At 36.7% G+C, this 25418-nt stretch overlaps 1 protein-coding gene across 4 annotated transcripts in view; it reads right to left on the bottom strand.

The window, feature by feature from the left end:
• The window catches only part of LOC150075706 (CCR4-NOT transcription complex subunit 4-like), a 494519-nt gene that overhangs the window by 414869 nt on the left and 54232 nt on the right, over positions 1-25418 (bottom strand). For all 4 annotated transcript variants that reach the window (XM_090388673.1, XM_090388675.1, XM_090388674.1 and 1 more), the window contains exon 3: positions 2148-2216. In XM_090388673.1, the coding sequence (XP_090244799.1) occupies positions 2148-2216 (69 nt within the window). The remainder of the gene's footprint in view (positions 1-2147; positions 2217-25418) is intronic.

Raw genomic sequence — 25418 nt, forward strand, 5'->3', positions numbered from 1 at the left:
TTGTCTATAAATTGTGCATGTTCTGAGATCGATTTTCTGTTTTGCTGGACAAAAAACCAGAGTTTCTGGGAGAAAATGCTACCCTTGCCTGAGACTGACTAATTCGGCAATGTTATGAAAGAGACCCATAAAAATTCCTCTCGGTGTGGAGGAGGGGACAGCGATTCTGCCAACTGTGCTTGTGCTACCCTGGAGGGCTTCAGTAGTCACATCATCAAAACCTTCCCCTCCTACCGACTTAACAAGTTCTAATATCACACCGATTGACTGTGCAGGTAGCGCAGTGGTATCGCCACCATCCTCCCCACACTGGGTTGAAAAGGCCCGGGTTCGAATCACGTCGATGCTGTGAGGAACTTTAATGGGCTTTTTTCACTCAGTGGCTGAGTTGGTACCTCTCAGGCGTAGATAGCAAGGTTTTCCCCCAAGAAACTGGGGTTTTTTGTACAGCAAAGCAGGGAAATCGACCAGAGACTACTGAAGCCCTCCATAAGTTCAATAGCACATGGAATTTACAGACATAATACATTGCGGGTGGCCCTAATATAATAATTTGAATCACACCAATTCTGTTTTCTGTCGGTTCAACCATATTTCCTGAATGAACTGACTCTGGCCATACATTTTTCCAACATGCATTATTGTTGATGGTTTTATTTATTTGAATATTAAAGCTATGATAAAGCCAATACAGTCCACAATTGAAAATGTTTCCATGCCACCATCACTTCAGATTCGGAATCAATTGTTTCCAAAATCCATTGTAACGATTTTCTGATGTAATGAGTTAAAGGTAGATTTAATGCCTTGATCTAATGGCTGAATTAAAGAAGTTGTATTGGGTGGTAGAAACATTACTTTAACATTTGAACGACTTGAATCTTTTGGATGGCCTGGCATGTTATCCATAGTAATAAAACTTGGAAAGCTAGATTTTTCCATAAGTTCAATAGCACAGAACCTAACACAAGATTTCCCAATAAATTTTTTTTTTTGTTTTTTTTTTTACATAACAACTAGCGAGTTAACAGTGGGGATTCGCAAAAAAGAATGGAAACGTTGAAAAATTACATTCAAGGTAAGAGCAGGGTTTCCCCTGCACGAAAGCTCAAAAATAAAAAGAACCATGTTACGCGAGGTTTGTTGCAATTCTACGTGTTATATAAATACCGTGTTGTGCAAGGATTGCTGCAATTTAGAGCAAAACTGTGTTGTAGAAGTGCCGTGTTATCAGGGGTTGCCTGTATACAATTTCATGGAAAGCCTTCCATCAGGGGTCAAGTTTTTACAACAAGATGGACATACAACAGCACTTGTAAACATGCTTTTTGTCTCAATAATAATCAAGAGAAAAACATAAAACAAAGAGTATCCACTTTCTGTAGCAGATGCATTAATGGCTGAAAAACACGTTTATTGTTGCACTGAAGCTGAAAGTAGTACGCAAAAGCCAATGGAAAAACAGCTACACAAATGGATGCTTGACCTGATAGGCCTGTTACATGTATAATTCCAAGTAAACAATAACTGTTTCACTTCCAAAACTGCTCAAATGAAAATGTCTATATTTAGATAGGTACTGAAAAGTTCTTGACATTAATCTTGAACCAATCAACAATCAATGTATACCAGTTATATTTGAGGAACCAGGCACATCCTACATGACCATTGTAAAATAATTCTCCTCTTGAAGTAATCTTGAATCTTTTGAATCTTTTTTTTTTTTTTAATTCCTTTATGGAGCCATGTAGCAATCACAGGTGTGGAGCAGAAAGGAGCATTTTCAACACCATAAAGTATGAAAACAAAAATGAAACAGCTTCTGTTCCATTAATAAAGAAAGAGATCCAGTTGTAATGTTTAAAAAATATATATATATATTTTTTACTCTTAAATTTGTCAAGGCTGATTCAGAAATTCTCAAAATTTGAATAGTAAAATTTGTTTTATCAAATGTTTTAAAGCAAGCGCAGAATTAACTAAATTAGATTTTAAATTGTGATGCTTTTGTTTATATTTATTACAACTAAAACTAATGTATAGTGCACTTTACATTAGATATTATGATGTAAAGTGACAAATTTTATCACTATTAGCAATATAAATACAATGAAAATACGGTGATAATCATCTATGAGGGCACTTACCTGATATCCACAGGTACAAGGAAAGAAATTGATATCATCCATTTCCAAAGGCTCCATGCACAAAGGACACTACATTAAAATAAATGAGAAATATAATTCTAAAAACTTGGTTTTCCATATTATCCTCTAAGTCCATTATATTCTTAGGACCCCCCCCACCACACACACAGTATTAACAATAACAGGTTGTAGTAAAAGTTTACAGTAAAATAAAGAATGATATTTCAAGACATATTATGATAGTTTTGGGTTAGGGGCACTACTAGAAATACACAACGACCACAATGGAATGTAGATTGGGGAAAAAGTGGAGAAAAATCATTAGGTATCTGAAAAATAAAAGTACTATATTACAAGTAGTACTTAATTCTATAGTCACCACCTGTTTGCTCGACTGATTCCCAAGAAAGGGGATCGCGCCAACCTACAAAATTGGTGCCCAATTACCTTAATGAATGCGGACTGTAAAATTATTTCCAAAGCCATCGCCAATAGATTTAAATCCACTCTCCCTGATATCACCGATCACCAACAAACAATCAGTATCTGGAAGGTTGATTCATGACTATCTACATCTGATCCGTGACCTCCTCCATTGCAAACAGCCAAAGAGAATTCCCAGCACTAATTAACCTTCACCAGGAAAAGGCTTTGGACAGCGTTGAACACATCTACCTTTTTCAAACCTTGAAAGCTTTCGGATATGGACCCTACATCCTTGGAATAATCCATCTGCTATACAAGGAAGCCAAATTCTGCCTGAAACTGAACAACCAGTTCGCCTGCCACTTTCCGTATTCCACAGGGATAAAGCAAGGCTGCTCACTCTCTAGGCAACTATACACAATTGCTATAGAACCATTCCTTAATAAAATGGCTACCAGTCTACAATCCCGACAAACACTGCTACCAGAACTCCACCTAAAAATAACCTACTGACGTAGCCGAGTGGTCAGGAGCGAGAGTGCATAGCACGCGTTCTTTGAGCGGACCGGGGTTCAAGCCCGTGACTACTAAATACGATAAATGTTTGTATTGACGATTTATTGTGAACTCTACTGACTTGGTTGTTGTGCCGGAGTATAAACAGAGAATTTATTTATTTATTTACTGAGCATATGCAGATGACATCACAATTGCAATACACCGCGAGAGTGAATTTGAAGATATTCAAAAGGCTCATGATCTCTAGGCTCAAGCATCAGGCAAAAAACTCAACTACTGTAAGACCAGTGACTTGTGGGCTGGCAAATGGAAAACCACAACAGACTCCCCAATCCAATGCACATGGTCCAGTGAAGGACAGAAATACCTAGGTGTTTACCTCGTCAATACCCTCCATTTCTCCCAGAAGAACTGGCTTGAATTGCTCAACTGTTTCAATAGAGTACTCGGGAAATGGAGAAGTATGTGCGCCACATCTTTGCCGAGAAGGAAAGTGCTCGTGGTCAATCAGATGGCAGCAAGCGTTCTCTGGCACACATTCAAAGTTTTCACTCCACCTGTTGACTTCCTCTACCAAATCAGGCGCCTCCGTAGCCAGGTGGGCAGGAGCCACAGTGCCAAAGACGTGGAAGCACACGCTTCTTGATTAGACCGGTGTTCATCCACCAAATATGGAGGATGTGGAAAGGTCACGGTATGACCCCCACATATCACCGGAGCAATATGGCTTTACTTGCTAATGCTCCTAAAAACCAAACAACAAACCCCAAATAACCAAACCAAATAACTGAACCAACTTCTTATCTTCCTTGTTTATTCAGGAACAACCTTCCTTTGTACGTATTTCCTGAAAATTATAGTCTACTGAAGTTCAAGTCTAATGTCAACAAATATCTTCTTTCGTCTTCTCAATCTCCAACCTAAGCATGGTACCAGTACTATAGGTATTAGAACCTATAGTACTTGGGGGTTCTTATATAATAATAATAAAAAAACCCCTTCTTATTCATTGCTGCCCTGGCCGTCATTTACAACTTCTACTTGAAGCACACGAGAGGCATTGACAATGTGCCTCCTGCTGACACATTTGCGCGACATTTCGAGTGGATGCCTAAGGAGGAAGTTGCAGCGCAAACTTCTGTTTGAATTCCACCATAAAAGACCTGAAACTCAAATGACCTTAATATTGAATGGAACAGCTTTAGTCACCTCTTCAGCATCACCGAAAGTGTACGATACTTGTAGTATTTCAAGAAAATGAGCTAGCGGGAGAAATAAAGGCGGGGAGCTGAGTAGCACAAATTCAGTGATTATAGATGAATGTATGCCGGCTTAAGCCAAATGAGCAATATATATCTACATGAGAAAGCAATTTATAGCAGCAAAGTGGACTTAATAGTAAGCTGTGAAGAAATTCAAAATAGTGGGAAAATAGAGACCTCAATAGTCATATTTAGAATGCCAGTGCACGGAGATAATTTCTAATTAGCATTGAAAAAAGCAGAAGAAAAAGAAACGCTGTTGGAACAGTATGGCTTTACAGTGATACAATCATAAAAAATTAAACATTACCGTTAATATATAAAGAATTATGCGGTGGCAAAGAAAACATATACATTTAGGCCAAATGATGGGACTATGTTATAATAAGCTGAAAAGTAAACTTAATCTCTGGTGATGAAGCATCAACATCTCGGCTCCTCATTTGGTTCATCTTGAGCTTCGTCAGCATTTTCTTCTTTCACTATCACTGCCTGCAAGTCAATTATAAGTTTTTCGTTAGATAATTCCTTTTATTCATCCTCTATTAACTCTTCCACGTCTTTGGCATCAACCTCCAACTGAAGTAACTTTGCAACCTTTACAATCTTATCCGTAACCTCTTCATATGATTCGTCTTTTTCAAATCCTTTGAAGCCTTTTACGTACGGTGGGCATATTTTCTTCTGTGCGCCATTTCAACAACTTTTAGTAATTTCCGCCCAGGTCTTATTAATGTTTAAGATGACGTAGTAAATATTGTAAGATTTCCAAAAGTCTTTTAACATAAAATTTTTCTCACATTCTACTGCAGACAATGCCTGAGCAAATGTTGTGTGTAAATAGTATGCTTTTAAATTCGAAATAACATCTTGATCCATAGGTTGGATGAGTGAAGTCGTGTTTGGCAGTAGAAATATGACTCTCACATTCAAATTGAAATCATCTAGATGCATAGGATGTCCAAGAGCATTATCTAATAGAAGCAAAATCTTGAAAGGAACGTCGTTATCTTTAGAATAATTTTCAACATGGGGAATGAAGCAGCATTTAAACCAATCCTCAAAGAGAGATATTGCTACCCATGCTCTCTGGTTCGATTGGAAATGCACGGGTAGGGTGGCTTTATTGATACCTTTAAATGCACAAGGATTTCCAGAATGGCACACAAGCAGTGGTTTTAATCTGTAATCTCCCGCTGCATTAGCCCTAAGCAAGAGTGTGGCCCTATCTTTTGACGCCTTGAAATGCGGCATTGTATTTTCCTCTTTGGCAACGTATGTTTGATCTGGCATTATTTTCCAATACAGAGCAGTTTCGTCGATGTTAAAACTTTGCTGCATTGAATAGCTGCCATCATCAATTTTTTCCAACACACCACAAAATTTCTCTGCAGCTGCAGAATCGAATAATGTTGTGGAAACCAATGCGATGCTTGAACCTATTAAACCACCCGTTGCTTGCCACGAACTTGTGTTGGGGTTCGCCGTACTTATCCTTAATATCTTTTTATATACTTGTTCCTTTTGCTTGAATGACTCAGGGGCACTCGCTTCTGAACCTGATTTTCCCTCAATATTATTAACAGCTGTTCCATCTTCGATATAGCACCCAAACACTGTTGATCATTTGACGTGTTCTTTTATACGCACGTTGTCCATTAAAATAGTATTCACTGTTGAAGCAGCGAGACCTAATTCCCCTACAATAGATGACAAACTTTGTCCTGATTCGTACTTCTTAATCATTTTCATATTCATTTCTAAATCAATTTTGTTTAGTTTCCTGGCACTACCACCACTTTCACTTTTCGTTGTTCGCTTTCCCTTTGTCACCGTAATACGTAAATAGGAATGAAGAGAAGTTTCTGAAAATTTGCTTTTTATTTGATTGAAGATTTTGGTGAAGGGGAACACATTTCACCATAATATTGTAACGTAAAAACTCACAGAATTCCAGCTAAGGGATTATCGCAAATGTAATAAGATCACACTAACAGAAAAGCCCGATAAACCGGAAAGTGCAAATGTTTTTATCATTTTATGGTCGTAACCTCCAGAAAAGTGCTTTAGAAAAATATCACAAAGGGTTCAAAATTGATTCTTATAACGGGAACATTTGATAACGATGAAAGGTAGTGCAATTTCCAATATAAATATGACCTTTTAGAGCAATAAATAGCTTAGTAATACAGGTCGACCATCACTAATCTGGCCAACGGTAATCCAGTTCCACTGCTAATTCGGACATAATTTCCGCAAACATTTCAAATTTCCCAGGTCGGTGCACCGACCTGCCGCTACTGTTTTGGTGGCATTGGATGCAGCATCAGCTGTTGGCGAAAACTCTTAAACAATGGCAAGCCATTCCCACTTGTTTTTCTGCATTTGTTATTATAACCTGCTCAAATTTAGTCCCAGCCATGGTTCCAATGCATAAAGGAAGTGCCGCTTGTGGTGTAAAGCGCAAACACTGTACATTGTCCATAACAGATAAAGTTGAACTTCTGAAAAAACTTTACAGCTGTGCGTCTGTGAGAAGTTTAATTAATTGTAAATTTCAGCAATTTCTCTCAGTAATTTTCTTTTAGCCATTCCTTTATAGATATATTTTTTTTACAACACACTTATACAAACTTGCGGAAAAACACAACACGATGGATAATACAGTGCGCTAACGAACTTGTTTTCACAAAATCTCTAACCATACTGACAAACTTATTGCAATGTTTGAGAGTTTATTTTAACGTAATTAGTTTTATTTCAGCACTTGCCACACATGCAATAACTTAATCACAAGCAATCTTCATAAGTATGCCGTGATAGCGTCACACACATGTGGCCGACATGGCTTCTCAAGAAATAAACTAACCAACATATGTGGCCACGTTGGCCACACATATGCGACATAAGACTTTTTTTTTAATATTTTAAGCGAAAAAACAACAACACTGACATTATAATATTTATTTTAGAATTACTAATCAAATTATTTCCAAAATATTTTTTGGACCACGGGGAATTTTTTTCTTAAACTAGCTTGGCAGTCACGTGTTAAAAGCAGGAGGTGGTTAGCTGTTTGGTTAAATGTATCTGCTAAAATAACTATCGGTGATCAGGAAAAGTCACTAAAAAAAAAAAAAGTGTTATTGGGTTAACATTACGATATTTTCACGATACCTCCATTTATTCCTACGGGATACAAAATACGTTTCCACAAATTTCCCTAAGTAGAGTATTACTAAAGTCGAGAAGTTCCTGTGTGTGTGTGTGTGTGTGTGTGTGTGTGTGTGTGTGTGTGTATACTTAACTTATTTATACATTACTTTTTAATATAATTACTTTAATTTAATATTTAAATCTAATTGTAATTAGACAATTCCAATATATATATATATATATTGTGTTTTTTATTATTAAAGCCTATGTGATTATTTCTTCTTTATCTCTTGCTACGTTAATGCTATTGTCATATGTCAATTGGACGTTATACGTGCTTGATATATTACAGGTTAATTTAACAAATTGCTTCGATTTGGTCGACTTAATCTATTTTCTGGTATTTATTTATTACCTATATAGGTATTTAGGTGTATAAGGAACAGGAAAACCAGTTAGCATGTGTAGTCTAACTTCTTACTGGGGGTCTGTACATGTAATGGTAATAATAATAATAAATGAAGTTGATATTATATATATTTCAAACAAACATTAAATAAACATCAAATCAATATCAACTAACATTCTTTTATCTGGTCATCTACCCGCTACTTCATCGGGGACTTTGAGCGGATCGATAGCCAGATTAAAGGAATGTTTCATACCTACCCATTTCTGTTATCCCTTTATCAATTTTGCCTTTATAGTGATATTTCTGTACTTAATTAATTAATTGATTTTAGATAAACTTTAATTCAATTTACTGTTTTCTTTTTCAGTTTAATTTTAATTTTTAAAAATATTTTTAATCTTAGAATCGGAATCAGCAAACTGGTATAGGTGATACAAAGCCCAATGGGTAAGTATATGAATAAGTGAGAAGGTTTTTACTTAGTCAGTTGTCCTGTGGTGGTTTGTCGGAAAAAGGGGGTTAGTCCCGCTCTCTGTTTGTTTTATTGACCGATCGGTTTTTAGTGGGCAGACGTGCCTATTGTTTGTTATGGCGCAATGTCGATATTGCTGTGGGGTGATATATTTGCAAGTCATGAGAGGGTTGATTTTTACGTTTGCCGAGGGTGGGGGGGGGATTGTTCCGAGTTGAAATTATGTGTTTTACGTATATACAAGCCCGATGTATTAGAAAATTACGTGGTGAATATTATTGATGATGTTTTCATGAAAAGGATGATTTTTATGAGGGAAGTATGTTGTTCAATTATATTATTTTCATGAATTTGCCACTGCTATTTACATGAATTGGCTATTGCTATTTACACGAATTTGTTATTGCTATTCCTTGGACTGGGCCGGTATAGCTTTTCTAAGGCATAACGGCCTGTATTGTCCTAGGGGATAGCTATTTACATACAGGGTGATTCACTACGAGTGCAACAAACATGCAGGAGGTGTAGGCAGTACAAAGGCGAATCGGAATCACATAGCATTGCAGGGTCCGAAATGCCTTCGTCATGCGGTAGAGGACGTTGAACGGGAGGTCGCGTGAACAGCGATCTCGCTGGAAGTCAGCATCTGCGAACCGGTTCCCGAGGCAGTAGGATGGACGAGTATTCAAACGTTGAACTGGCCGACATGCACCTCGCGTATGGAGGCACAGACTGTAACGGGTGCACCACTCTGCGCTTGTACCAGGAACGTTTCCCGCATAGGCGTGCTCCTCATCATACGATTTTCGCACGTGTGCACAGAAGGTTACGTGAGAGTGGTTGTTTCACGAGAGGTACATGAAGCGAGAGCGAATGACGAGGATGCCAGAAAATGAGGAGAATGTCCTACGTCTTGCAGAAGGCAATCCGAGTACGAGTACTCGAGTGATAGGCCAACGATTGGGTATTTCCCAATCCACTGTATGGAGGATACTGTCAACAAACCAAATGAGTTCATACCATCTGCAACGTGTCCAATCATTGGAGCCTGCGGATTATCCACTCTGGAGGACTTTTGCTACTTGGTTTCTTCAACAGAAACGGTTTTTTTTTTTTTTTTTATTACTCCAAAACAGCCGAAGCCTTACAGAGGAGGAATTTTTCAGTAGCAATACAATAATCATTCTATTTACAATCTGTACACAATGTCAGGTATCAATATACAGTTTCAAATATACAAGGTAATTTACAACATATACAATGCATATCACATGTTACAAGCGATTTGCATTTGAGCAAAGCTGTGGTAACTGAGAAATTGGTTTTACTAAGCATTTGTTGTTTTCTTTTCTTGATAGCTAACAAAAAGTAGTTGCATTGATTGATTTGTGTTATTATAATCTTATGGTTATCCCTATTTTTTTTTTTCCTCAATCACTTTTTAAACTTAAAGCTAAGTAAACCTATCTTTATAGTATTATTATTGTTGTTATTATTATTAGATTAGTCATTTATTTTCATTCTCTATTAGTTTGATTGTAATACCTTTGTAGCTCTTTTTTGATATTAATGTTTTCATTTAGAATATCAATGTTGGATTCATTCAGCAATTTTGTAATTCTGTTGAAGTAATGGAATCTGAGTTGATCAGTTCTGAATGGCTCTTGTGCCAGCATATTTTGTCTTCTCAAGACTCTTGGAGGACAGCTGAAGTTTAGGAGGTAGAGCAGCTCGGGGGCATCCAACTTTCCAGCCACAAGATGCATTAAGAATTTGCAGTCTGCCGCAGCTCTTCTTTGATATAGTGGTACAATCCCGAAGTGAGTGCGCCATTCATCGTAGGATTTTGTGTTCAATTCCAACCTAGATTTGTACACCAGGAATCTGACTATGGATTTCTGAATACATTCCAGTTGTTTTATAAGAATTTTGGTGTGAGGATTCCAGATTTGTGAGGCATATTCTAGAATTGGGTTGATTATCATCATGCAAGCTGTTTTTATGAGCTGTACGTTGGTGAAATCGAAGCAGATTCTTTTAACCAGTCCAAGGGATTTGGAGGCCTTAGCTGTAGTTTTATTTACATGTTTGTTGAAGTTTCCCTTCTCAGAAAACCATACTCCCAAATCTGAAACCTCATGTATTCTCAATAGCTCATGATTATTAGCTTTATAGGGATAATTAATCTTGTGTTTTTTGTGATAGTCTGCGACAGACATGGTGCAGCATTTATTTAAGTTTAATGTTAGACCATTGTTTGTGATCCATCGGGTGATGGTGTCTAGTCCATTTTCCAGTGATTCACAGTCTTGTTGTTTTGATCGTTTTGTAAATTTTCAAGTCATCTGCATATGAGAGCACTTTGATGTCAACATGTTGCATACCATCTTGTATGTCATTAATATATACAGCAAAGAGTAGAGGCCCCAGAGGGGAACCCTGTGGGACTCCCCTTTGTATATGGAAAGTGGAGGAGAATTTTCCTTCAAAATATACTCTGCTTTTCCTATTTTCAAGGAAGTTAGACATAAGTGATAAGGCATTACTTGATAAACCTATGTGCTTTAATTTGAGGCAAAGCAACTTGTGTGGTACTGAATCAAAGGCTTTCTGTAGGTCCAGGTATATAATGTCTATCTGATTGTTATTGTCAAGGCTAAGTTTTATGTCATGTTCTATGGAGAGTAGGTTAGTCACTGTTGATCTGCCCATTAGGAAGCCATGATGAATGTGGCTGATTTTATTTTTCATGAAGGAGCAGAGTTGAGAGTAAAGTAGGTTCTCAATAATCTTGCTTAGGGTTCGCAAATGCTTACTTCCAGAGGGATCGCTGTTCACGCGGCCTCCCGTTCAACATCCTCTACCGCATGACGAAGGCATTTCGGACCCTGCAATGCTATGTGATTCCGATTCATCTTTGTACCCCCTACACCTCCTGCAAGTTTGTTGCACTGGTAGTGAATCACCCTGTATATACAGCCTCCCACTAAGTGAATGTTTACCTTGTGTCTCCTTGTGCTGTTTAGCTTAAATATGTTCTTTGTATTTTCCATTTTGGCTTTTCTAAGTTTTCTAGTTTCTAATTTTAGATGGGTGGGTTAGTATAGGATGACGGATTACAGTGCGGTCAGAAGACAAGCCTCTTCTAAGCGTAATAAATCCCGGCCTCAATTTGGGTAGTATTTATCCTGCATATTTAATTTAGACTTTTTGGCTACTGATGGTTTATAGCTGTTTTATGGTGTTTTCAATAGTTTTATATGGGCAGATGTTCGGTTGATTTTTGATGTTCATATGTATGGCCGCTTTAATGTGCTGTTTGCTGTAATTGTTGGGTATATTGTTTTTGGTGAGGGTTTTTAGTAGTTTTTTAATTGCTTCCGTTGTATTTTCTGTATTATTGCATATATTTATTAATCTGGTTGTTTGGTTCCTAATTGTGTTTCTTTGTATGTGCTTAGCAATGTTGCTATCCCAGTGGATGAGCTTTATGGCTGGGAAGTTGAAGTAGTCTCTTTTGTCATAATGTTTAGTGTCGATATTGTCTTTGTTGATAGTGATCTGGCTGTTGAGGTAAAATGCTTGTAGGTTGCTGTTTGGATTGGTACGTTCAATGCTAAGGTCTGTGGGGTAGATTTCCTGGGCTAATGTTTCGAAGTTGTCGTAGTTGATGACTAGAACGTCATTGATATATCTATATATGTTGATTTCTTCTTGGATGTTATTTTCCAAGTGGTGTAAGTAAAGGTTGGCTATTGTGCAGGAGCAGCAAGATCCCATGGCTTTTATCTAAAATCAATTAATTAATTAAGTACAAAAATATCACTATAAAGGCAAAACTGATAAAGGGATAACACAAACGGGTAGGTATGAGACATTCCTTTAATCTGGCTATTGATCTGCTCAAAGCCCCCGATGAAGTAGCGGATGGATGACCAGGTAAAAGAATGTTAGTTGATATTGATTTGATGTTTATTTAATGTTTGTTTGAAATATATATAATATTAACTTCATTTATTATTATTATTACCATTACATGTACAGACAGGAAGAAGTTAGACTCCACATGCTAACTGGTTTTCCTGTTCCCTATACACCTAAATACACATATATATAATTGGCATAATCACTAATTACTTCAGTTACACGGAAAAATCCACAAAACGTTTAGTACAGATACATTTTTCTGGAACATATCATGCAAATTAACTGTTTACAATAGTCTTAGAGTCATAAGTCATAATCATTTGAATTCATCCAAAGTCAGGTCCAAGCACACTACTCAAATCACTTCTCATCTCCAAACCTCATCCCTCCTCTTCACTTTCTTATACCCACAATTCCCTCTCAAAGCAATCTGTTTCTCTCAATATCTTTCCATGCCTCTTCCTACATTCACATCCTTCTTCATCAATCTCCTACCTTGCACTCTGCAAATAAACATCCAACCCAGTTTCTCTTCTTCTGATTATTTTAATTATACATTTCCTTCTAAACCTTATTTCTACTTTATCAACCCAACTTCTTTTCCATTCTCTTCATTACCAATATCTCAAAACTTTCTAATTAATATTATCCATTCTCAAAATGGATAAAGTATCATGCCCACTGTATAGGCCAATTGTAAAGCTGCATCCAAGTATGGAGAACTCATCTAAAAAAAAAACCCAAAGCTTCTTTAAAAGGTCCAAAGATGAGAAATTCACATCACAAGAGTGGCAAAAGGGTGACTGTACAAGGAAAGACTCCAAGTTACGTGAGCTATGGAGCTCGGAAACCAAGCACCTTAGACGAAACCTGATTGAGATTTATAAGGCTCTGAGAGGAATTAGAATATTATGAACGAAGGCAGAATTTTCACTGTTATAAAGAATACCAGAACTAGGGGCCACAATTCCATATTACAGGGGAAGATGCTTTAGAATAGACTGGAGAAAGTCCAATATTTATTGTCACTGCAAAACTATCAGAAAATTTCTTTAACCTATTAATCATTTTCACAATCCTTTCCCAGAATCTACCCTCAGCACATCTGCAAATCTAACAAAATCTTTTCCCCATACAATTCTTTCACATACATATTTTCTTTATCAAATGCCTCTTTAACCATTTCTTCTATATATACATTAAATAATTAATTTTTTGTACTTAGCTAAGGATATAATTAATTTAATATTGTGAACATTACGGTATAGCGTAACTTGACAGCATATATCTCGAACTTGATAGCGTTAGGTATAATGTAAAACTAGATAGTGTAATACATATAACTGCATTAGCTTAGTATTGTATAGTAAAGTATAGTATAGTAAGTTAATTATATTTATCAACCTTATTAATTTTCATTGATAATTAATTAAATTGTATTTAAATGGAAAGTAAACCTCTCACTAGAACAGCAAAGCAACATTCACAAAGTAGCGGGAGTGCTGTGGCTCAGGGAAGAACCGACGGGGGTGATTCTCTAACGCAGCGTTTCTCAAACTGCTCTGCGGAACACTAGTGTTCTGTGAAAAATCTTAATTAATAATTAAAAAAATAAATAAAATAAATAAATTTTGCATATTTGTAGTGTACACTTTTTTGTATCATTATAATTTTTAACAATTTTTATGCGATTCAGTCTGAAGTAAACGGGTTGAGGCAAGCCTCTATAACCAAGTGGTCAGGAGCGGGAGTGCAGTGGCACATGCTCTTTGAGTAGACTGGGGTTCAAGCCGCTGACTGCTAAATATGGCCGATCTGCCAACCCACACTGGACCAGCTTGGCAGTTACAGTCATCCTATTTCCCTCAACATGAATTGTTGAGGAAGCTTCTATCCTGCAGTGGGTTGATAATGGCTGCAGTTTACCTTTTACATGAGTTGAGGGAGAAGCAAACTGATATCATGCAGCGTTCAGGTGGATGAAACAAAGTAGCCTTCCGCTGTTGCATTCTTGCATGTTTACACAGTGCTGTTGGTGCAGACTGTCTTTACAATTACGACCTTAGTTCTGTAGTGCAGAAAAATAGTAAGCATAAATAGACTCGTTTCCTTGTATAAATATTTTTTTGATAATTACCAGTATTTCAAAATATCATTAAAATAAATAACCATGGATTTGTGGTTTAAAAAAGGAACTTTAAAACGAGAAGCAAGTACTTTTAGTATTGCAACTGTGGTCGATGAAAACGAACACATTTCAAAGTGAGGATGAACAATCACAGCCTTTTAATAAAATACTATCAAACATTTCTTTGGCTCCCACTAAACTTGTGTATCACAAATATATTGTAAGAAGTAAAGTGTTCCATGCCTAAAAAAGTTTGAGAAATGCTGCTCTAACGCATCACAGCCCAAAAAAATTTGGGCAACTGGAACAGGACATGATATAGCCAAGGAGCTAAAATCACACAAACACAAAATAGCCAAGGAGGATGACTTTGTGTGTATGCTAGGTGCCAACTATGTTCTGAACGCAGTCTGAGAATTTGAAGAGTAGGGTAGATGCCCCCGAAGGAATTAAAACGGGGAGCCATTCAATCTCAGCTGCCCAACTCAATGACAGAGCTCACTCCTGTGCACTATGCAACACAGCAGCAATCTTCAGGGCAGAATTCACTGGTCCCAGAGGAGCTAGTTATTGTCAGGGAGATGGGAAATATAACGTGCAAAAAGGATAAGTGGAATAGGACAAGCGTATGCCTGTCAGGGGCAAAAATTGACAACGTAGAGCAGATATCTTTTAAGGGCAAAAAGGGTGACACTACAGACATTAAGAGAAATTGAAGTTAAACATAAAAAAGGCACCAGGGGAAGATGAAATCTATCCAGTTATATTGAAGGAGGCAGCAAGGGAAGTAAACACACACTTAGCCATCATTATGAGAGCATCCTTAGAGTCAGAGAAGGTCTCCATTGACTGGAAATGCGCAAATGTATTCCCAATTCACAAATGGGGTGCAAAGAGCAACAAATAATTATAGAACTGTTCGTTTAACTTCTGTTCCAGGGGAAAATAATGGAGTCACTGGTTAAAGAGATGATACAGGATGACCTAGAGAAGACTGCAGTAATAGTTCAGACACAGCATGATTTTGTTAAGGGGATGTCTTGCCTGACCAATTTGATTGGATACTACGATGTGGTCACAAAGGAACTGGATGCAAAACATTTTGATATCATATACTTGGATTTCAAGAAAGCTTTTGATATGGTTGCACATGGAAGACTGCTGTACATATTGGAGCAGTATGGCATTAAGGGCAAGTTGCTGCAATGGATAAAGGGATGGGAGACAGCAGAGAGTGGTAACGAACACTGCTCTACATTGGCTAATGTTATTAGTGGAGCCCCCAGGTTTCTGTGCAAGACCCATTGTTGTTTTGTGTATTTATCAATGATATTGATGAAGGTATATCAGGTTTAATGCCCAAGTTTGCATAACGATACAAAGGTTGTCACGGTTGTTAATGACAATAAAGATCTTTACTGGATCTTTTCTAGATTCTGTATGCCAATGCAACAAGATCTAGAAAAGTTAGGCAGATGGGCTGAGAAGTGGCAACTGAAGTTTAACATTCACAAATGCAAAGTACTGCATATGGATAGCAGTAACCCAAGAGAAACGTACTAATTGTGTGGTACTACACTCGGGAGGTGGAGAATGAAAAAGACCTGGGGGTAATTGTGCAGTCGGATATGAAGTTCTCTGAGCAGTGCAGATGGGCTGCAAAGAGCAGGTCATGGAGTTTTGTCAATGATATATATGAATTTTGCTAGAAGAGACAAGGAGTGATTATCCCTTTGTATAAGGTAGTGGTCAGGCCACACTGAGTACTGCATACTTTTTGGAACAAACATTTAGGAAGGATGTAGAATTGCTAAAACGAGTACAGAGAAAGTCAAGAAGATTGGTGAGAAGAATAAAGGGATGTGCTTATGAAGAAAGGGTTATGTTCTTGCAAGTTGCGGCATCTGGAGACTAGGCACCTGCAAGGTGATCTGATAAGAGGTGTACAAGGCCTTGAATGGTTTGAGCAGGCATAGATTCAAATTGAGGAAAGACAGTTGCAGAATATGTGTGGAAGTTTGCCTTTAGCCAGCAGGTAGTTGGTTGCTGAAACAGACTTCCATCTATTGTCGTGGAAGTTGATAGCTTAAATAAATTTAAGACTGAACTAGACAAACATTTGGAATGACCAGATGGGTGAAATAGGAAGTTTCTCTTTTTTTTCTTTTTTAGTTGATGCTGTATAAGCTTGCTTGCTTGCTTTCTTTCATGATATGCCTCTACTAATGCTAAGAGTAGCAGATCCACAGACTTAAGTACAGGTCAATGTTAGAGAAAAAAAGCAGCGTGTACCCTGTCCTCATAAAAGATGTTTTATTTTATGTGAAAACATTATGGTGGCAGAGTAAAACCATTTACATTTTTGAATGGTTTGATCGAAATTTACGCTACTTGGTTGATGTTGACCAAAATCTTGAGGAGCAGATGTTATTAAAGTCTGCATTTTATTCTTGCATAATATTATTACCCGCTGCTTACTCTACCGAATGAATGTTATTGACTGAGTTGGTGTCATTTCTATATCTTAATATGAACTTAATCTAGTGAATCAACGTTAGTAACTGATTTATCATCATTAGCGCCATTTAGGAAGTGATGTCATTTAAGATATAACAGCCACCTAATATGAAGTGACGTCAATTGCTTCACTTCTGTAAAAAAATTCGCTAATAATCAATCAATTGCTCCATTTCTGCTACTGTAAGAAAATTCCATACCAATCGATTTTACTCTAGTGCCGCAACAGATGTCTTCACATCAAAAAGTCACTATCTGTGATTAAGTTTTAAAGTGTCTGCAATTCTGCCCAGAGGAGGAAGTATATGATGAGAGCTTTATCAATCAATTCACCTTGGAGAGATTGTGCAAGGCTTGTGGAGTAGAATTTTTCTCAGCTTGGTCTGTGCTTGTTAACAGGAGACTGTTTCTTCAGGGATGGGATACACTTAAATATACCGATTACTGTTGTAGTCCCACAGTGATCAGGGTTAAATGAAAATTCTTAAGTTTTCGTGCAAAGAAGCATTGTGAGTGGGTGTAATTGTTATTTCTCCATTTTAAGGTTGTTCCTTATGCACCCCCACCTTTTCACTAAATCAAACGTTTTGACTTAGGTTGGTGTTGTTCGGTCTTATCATGCGTAAAATAGTCGGCGATCTGCAGCAGTTATTTTATTTTTCAGATTTATTTTGGATCAATGTGAATGTGAAAATAGCATGCACAGTATGTATTTGTGTGTGTTAGCCTAACTGCCTTCGGCGGGTACTATTTCTGCAGACATCGGCTATTTTCAGTGGAAATAATGAAATTAAAAGTGGTGACGCTTCAAATGTATATGATTCCAGTTAAAGTTATCTTAATTTTTCATGTGTTTGCTTCGAATTTTTCCTTTTTCAAGTATAAAGTAAGGCGTTACATTGGTAAATGACAAATTAAGTAAACATGGCATTTGCTGATACATCAATAAGGATTTGATTGTAACAGCAGCGATTATTACTGCTATTACCATGGTTTCAGAACTCTTGTTTGCTTTGGGATTCAAATTACTTATGGTTCTGGAAAATGATGTGGTGAGTTTTCCTATTGTAACACACTGCTGGGTTTTCTTATTGTAACATGCACTTTAAATATGGTAGTTTAGAATTGTTTGAACACCTGTATGGTGTTTTGCCCTCATCTAGTATGTTGTTTTCGTCTAGCTTTGTTAAATCTCAAGGTTTTTGTCTCAAATTACCGTTGCTCATCTTTTGTATGAGTGTGTGTGTATATGAAAATTCATCAGCTGTTATAAAGATATTCATAAAAGTATAGTTTCTGTTGTCACTGTTAATTTTACAGAGTGGGATATGTGTGTGTGTGTGTGTGTGTGTGTGTTTTAATGTTTCTGCTGCAACAACAGATCCAAAAATTGTTAACATTTCAACTGTTCAGAGTACTTTGAAAAGTTTTTTTTATTATTAAAAATATCATCTTTTTACTGTTTTGCTATATAAAAACCAGCAAATTTATTTGTCTGTAGTCGCACACATGCAAATTTTCAACTTTTGATTGTAAATAAAAAAAAAAAAAAAAAAAAAACACTTTTTTATTTGAAAAAAACCCTCTTATTTTTCACTAATTCTAACATGTTCCATTGATTCCAAATATGTAATTTCTGAAATTTTGAGGGATGATGGAATTCCAGGAAACACAAAAGATCTAAAATGTAATTATTTCAATAACGGTTTATATATTCTTAGGCATGTCATAACACCATAATTGTGGCGGGGTCTCAGGGTTGAATAAATGTTGAAGCTGTATTATTTAAGATATTTTTACTTAATTTTCTTATATTTCTGTCTCTTGACAGTATTTTGTGTGTTTCCACCCAGCTTTTTACTGTGATGAATGAATTTCATGTTTTGACAGCACAAAAATGTTGTGATGTGTAAGCAAATTTTAATTAAAAATCTCACAAACACATCCCTTGGGTACATGGGAAAGAGCCGATTATTTTCTCTCTTTCTGACCATTTTCTCTAATTATAAAAGTAATTACTTGTACACAGTTTCCGTTTTTCTTTTCATGTTAAAGTGTACGCTTATTGGAATTCTGAGAAAAAACCCAAAAACGTTATAATCATTATTAATACCACTGAGTTGGTGATGATGCTCCATATATTTTTGAATCATGGGGAGTTAATCTGCTGTGACACCATAATCCTTTTGTGGCAACAATGGAGGGTTGGGATGTGAGTGGGGTCTCAATCTTAAATAAATGTTGAAAAACATTTTATTAAGATGTTGTTACATAATTTTTCTTAGATTTTTTGAGGTTTGGCTGTATTTGGTGGAGTTTTATGCAATTTGGGGATGTGTGTTAAGCTAGTGAACAAAATTTTTCCATCAAACAGTTTCTTTTATAAAAGAATTTCCATTCCAATTGTCTTATCTGAAATTTTTTTGTGGATGTGGCTTTCTTGGAAATGCCTCTCTCAGGAATATGTCAGTTTCGTATCATGTGATTACAAGCTCAATATAAATCCGATGGTTCTTGGAGACTAACATTTTTTGTTGTGTTTCATGATTTTTGCTGTTATTTGGTTGCTATCAGTTGTAATTGGTGATATGGAATCCAATACTGTAAGTATTATTTATAATATTTGAATTTTTAACTTTAGTTTACCTGTTTAATAAAGATTCATTTTTCAGAACATTCATTTTTTTTTCTTCAACTAATGATAGTTACAAATAGAAATAAGGTGGAATGCTTTCTATTGCTATTTTACCATGCTAACAAGGCGGTTTCGAAAACACAACAATGTTATTGTTTATCGATAAGTTTTTATTACAAATTCCGCATTCTTTAACGGTCGAATCATTAATGTATAGGATATTGTGTATAATGTCCACCAAATTCACACAAAAATTGGGTTTTTTTTTTTTTTTTTTTATGTAAACCCCATACACGAGGTATTAGAACCTATAGTACTTAGTACTGTGCTTGAGCTGGAGGTTGAGAAGATGAAAGAAGGTATTTGTTGACATTGGACCAGAACTTCTGTAAACTGTAATTTTCAGGAAATACGTATGAAGGAAGGTTGTTCAGGAAAACGGCAGTTGAATGAATAAACGAGGATGATGAAAAGTTGGTTGTGAGTTTGAAGTTGGACAGTAAAGGGATGTTGGCTGGTGGTGGCATGTGTTCGGACTGTTTTGAAAGAGAGCGGGAATTATAGAAGCCAATTCAGAAGAACAGTGCCCATGGAAGTATCTGTAGAAGAGGCATGCACCATAAACAGTACATCTATGAGGCAGCGAGTGGAGACTCTGTTAGAGATGAATCATTAATTAACTTAACTGCCCTCTTCTGAATGGAATCAAGAAGCCTGAGAGAAGTTTTGGGGTTCCCACCCCAGATGTGGGAACAATATTCCATAGCAGGGCAGATTTGCGATTTATACAGAGTGAGCAGCTGTTTGGAAGAAAAGTAACACTGAGAGCGAAAGAGAAAACCAAGTTTTTTAGATGCAATATTTGTAATGTGCATGTGCCAAGAGAGATTAGAAGTCAGGGTAACCCCCAAAAGAGATGTATCATTTTGCCTAGAAATCCGAGTGTCACTAAAGATAAGCATAGGAGCAGAAGAATCCTTTTTGCGAGATATAAAACAAGACTGAGTTTTAGCAGGGTTGAAATCAACTGTCTTTGCCCCACTGGAGAATTACCTGAAGATCAGCATTTAAGGAATTGGTAGCAGATTTTCAAGAAGTTGAAGCTGATTGACCAGGACAAGGTTCCTCAAAATGGAAAGTGGAATCCAATGTGCTATCATCGGCAAAACTATGGATAGGATTTCCAGTCAATGGAAGAAGGTCATTAATATACAAGAGGAAAAGAGTGGGGGAAAGAACTGAACCTTGGGGGACACCGGCATTAGTGGAGAAGTTAGAAGACAAAGAGCCATCTATCATCACCCTCAGTGAGCAATCAGAGAGAAAACTGGATAACCAATTACTAAAAACAGTTGGCAAACCAAAAGATGGAACCTTGTTTAGAAGACCTTTATGCCAAACATGATCGAAAGCCTTTGAGAAGTCAAGAGCAACTACTTTTTCACCGAACCTTTCCATTGAATTAGTCCGATAGTATGAATCAGAGCTGTAATACTCAATATGTTCTACGTTGATAATAATATTAGTAAATTAATAAGAGGAGTTTACCTCAATATAGTACGTGGAACACTTCCGTATGATACACTCCAGAAATTAAAACGGAAAAAACGAAAAAATCGACAACTTAACGGTACATTAAAGTAAAATATAAATAATTAAAGTAAAATATAAATAATTAAATAATCAATTTAACACATTTCAAAATCAATTCAAAACAATTAAAATTCAAATTAACGCAATTAAAAGAATCTAACGAAAATATTCAAAACGATTTTCCTTCCTGAAGCTGACAATGCTTTTCGACCGACTGTCGTGATCACAGGAATGAAAATTACCGAATCAGGCTAAACCTGCACCTTAAATAGTGATTATGTGTCTTCGCGCATGCGCGTAAAGGTCCACGCATCGGAGATCAAATATGGCCGCCGAACATTAACAGAATTCTCGTGTAATTTAATTTCAACGGTTTCTGCAATTAATAGTCGCGTATAATTACGTTGAACGTTAAGTATTTTGGCCTCGTTAAATAAAAAAGTATGTTTTTCGTTAATGGCATGAAAGGCTAATTCTGACGCTGCTGAACGAGAAGCACGAACAGAGGCTTCGTGTTGATTTACACGGATATTAAGAGAAAACCGCGTGGAACCCTGATAAGACGAGTCGCAATCACCGCAAGAAATGTTGTATACTAGATCATTAATTTGTGTTGCGAACGCCGAAAGAACCGAGCGATTGTTCAGTATAGTGTGTAACTTCCGTATAGGCCTAGCTATAATTTTAAATTCGGTATCTTTAAAGAATCTGTTAAGCTGTTTGTGCCACTGTTCAACATATGGGACAGAAATAAAGTATTTTTTGATATTACTATTGTTGATTGGTGCAGTATTTTGTATCCTATCCTTAGCTTGTACCCTAATTCGATTTATTGTGTTAATGGGATAACCCCTGTTCAAGAATCTGCTAGTTAATATTTGTATTTCTGAGTCTAAAGCAGAATCCGTCGTTGAATATTTATAGGCATTTAGAAATTGATTAAAGATAATCGATCTTTTGTAGGTGAACGGGTGGTAGCTATTATAATGTAGAAGCATACCGGTGTTTGTGGGTTTTCGATAGATGCTAAATTGTATTTTGTTCGAGTCCCGGGTAAGCGTGAAATTTAGAAAGTTTAATGACTTAGTATCCGTATCTTCCCTTTCCAGTGTAAATATGAGTCTAGAATGAATATTGTTAAACGAATGTAAAATATCTTGGATAGTACTACTATCGGTAATAACTAGAACATCGTCTAAATACCTCCCATAGTATGTGATACGGGGACGAAAAGGTGTCAAATGTATCTGCTCAATCGTTGAGAGATAGATCTCTGACATTAAGCCACTCAGGCTCAAACCCATTGGTAATCCAAAAATTTGTTTGTACACCTTGTCTCGAAAGGTGATGTAGTTAGCCTCAACTAATAGTTTAATTAAGTGAAAAATCTCCTTTATAGGCAGATTCGTATAATTAATCGGTGTCGAGTTTTTATTTAACATATCCCAAATAATATCTAATGTGTATTCAACGTTTACATTCGTATATAATGATGTAACATCTAATGAGAATAAATTGTCATTGTCGCCGAGTCTACAGTCTTTAAGATAATTAAATAATGTATCGTAATTCTTAATCCCAAATTGTATAACCTGTCTAAAAGGTTTTATAATGTTATATACATGTGTGGCTAAGGCTGAAAATGCCGAGTTCCTGTAGGAAACAATAGGTCGAATCGGAAATCCAGGTTTGTGTAATTTTACCTGACCAAAAAGTGCAGGAATATTGTATGTTCTGGACTTCAATTCCTTCAACTGAACCATAGTAATGTAGTCGTTTTTACGATATGTGGTTAACGTTTTATTGTATTGATTTACCAAATTGGTAAACAGTGTCGGGTCCACTTCACAATAAGTGGAGCTATCAGATACAACTGAATCTAACTTATTAATATAATCATGTTTATCTAGTATTACCACTGTATCTCCTTTATCTGCCCTCTGTATAATAATGTCCTTATTTTCTCGAAGTTCTCGTAAAGCTGAACTGTCATGTGTATTCAATTTAGGAAGTCGTGTTTCTTTTATGTTATTCACTACTTGGTTAACTTGTTGAATAAATACATCTTTTTGTGGAACACTTAAATCACTATTTAAGGTGCAGGTTTAGCCTGATTCGGTAATTTTCATTCCTGTGATCACGACAGTCGGTCGAAAAGCATTGTCAGCTTCAGGAAGGAAAATCGTTTTGAATATTTTCGTTAGATTCTTTTAATTGCGTTAATTTGAATTTTAATTGTTTTGAATTGATTTTGAATTGTGTTAAATTGATTATTTAATTATTTATATTTTACTTTAATTATTTATATTTTACTTTAATGTACCGTTAAGTTGTCGATTTTTTCGTTTTTTCCGTTTTAATTTCTGGAGTGTATCATACGGAAGTGTTCCACGTACTATATTGAGGTAAACTCCTCTTATTAATTTACTAATTGAATTAGTCCATAAATGGGTAACATAAGCCAGAATATCACCAGTGGATCGACACTGACGGAATCCATACTGGCGTTCATTGATCAGACGTAAAGTTTCTAGGTAGTTTAAGAGTTGGCGGTTAATTGATTTCTCCATTACTTTAGAAAGAGTAGAAATAATTGAAATGGGACGATAACTGGATGGGAGGGATTTGTCACCCTTTTTAGGAACTGGCTAGATATGAGCAAATTTCCAAGCAGAAGGAAAAACACTTTTGGAATAAGGAAATGAAAAAAAGGCGGCAAAGAATAGGAGTAAGTTCAGGAGCACAGGTTTTGAGAACAAGTGTAGAAATACCATCGGGACCTGGAGCTTTCTTAGCATCAAGATTCGTCAAAATCCTTCTAACCTCCTTTTGACGGAAGACCACATGAGGCATTGAATGGAGCATGTTGGGAATGGTGGGAGGTATTTTATCAAGATCATTAATACATGAGTTGGAAGAAAAATGGGATGCTAGCAGGTCAGCTTTATCCTTGGCTGAAGTGACAACAGAACCACGTGGTTTGGACAGAGGTGGGAGCAGAGATGGGCAAAAGTTGCGGCCAATAGCTTTGGCAAGAGACCAGAATGCTCGGCTACCATTAGGGCAAGAAGCAAGTTTTCTACTCTTAGCCTGTTCAAACTCTAGTTTGGACTGATTAATAACTGCTTTACAATTGTTGCAAGCTTTGGTGTAGGCAGAAAACAAAACTGAAGAATTAGAAACAAGCCAATTACGATACGCAGGATTCTTCTCTTGAACAGCCTTATCACATTTATTAGAAAACCAAGGTTTAGATATTAAAGTGGAGTGTGGGATAAAGGATTCCATTCCTGCAAGAATAATTTCACTGACATGATCTGGGCAAACACTGACATCAGAAGTTTTGGAACAGTAATCCGACTAAATAAAAAGAAAAGAAATCTCGCAGGTCATCCCATTTTGCATTCTTGTAATGCCAAACAATGAGGTTGGGAATAGCCACGAGATAAAGGTTCAATTGGAGAAGAGACAATCACCAAGTTGTGATCTGAAGTGCCCAAAGGACCTCTCACTTCGACCGTGTACTTAGAAGGGTTGTTTGTGAGAAAAAGATCAAGCGTATTGGCTGTATGATTAGGATTGTCCGGTATTCTTGTAGGTAAATGAACAATCTGTGCAAGGTCATTAGTAATTGCAAAAGCCTCAGCATCTCAACCTGCTGGGTCGGTGTGACTAGAAAATGGAAGACAGCTGGAGTTGTGAACATTAAAATCACCAAGCAAAATTACCTCACTGTTAGGAAAGTTGGACTGGAGAAAGTCAAGTTGCAAAGAGAGGAAGTCAAAGACCTCCAAGTGATTAGTGGAGTTGGGAGAATGGTAGAGACAACAGATGAATTTGCTCAATGAGGTATAGAGATATTTTAACCCAGAGAAGATCAAAGAGAGGAGATTCCAAATTGCCAAGCCTCTGACAGGGAATATCAGAACGGACATATTCACAAGTACCACCTTTGAGGCAAAAGGAATCATACAGCGAATAATTTGGGCATTTGAGATGAGCAGTAGTTGAAACAACCGAGAACTGAGATTCTGTCAGAAAAAGTACACGGGGTTTGGCAGACTGCAAGTGGAAATGGATATCATTGAGATTAGAACTGAGACCAAGTATATTCGTGAAATGAATTAGGAAGTGCTTGGGAGGTTTAGATCTTTTCGCAGATAACCTTGCTCTATTAGTTTGACAATTCATGGTGTATTCAATAGTAAGAAAAAGTGGGTGGGA

Source organism: Mastigoproctus giganteus, chromosome 14 (genome assembly GCF_048544385.1).
Source record: "Mastigoproctus giganteus isolate SK-2022 chromosome 14, ASM4854438v1, whole genome shotgun sequence".
In the NCBI taxonomy this organism is placed as follows: Eukaryota; Metazoa; Arthropoda; class Arachnida; order Uropygi; family Thelyphonidae; genus Mastigoproctus; species Mastigoproctus giganteus.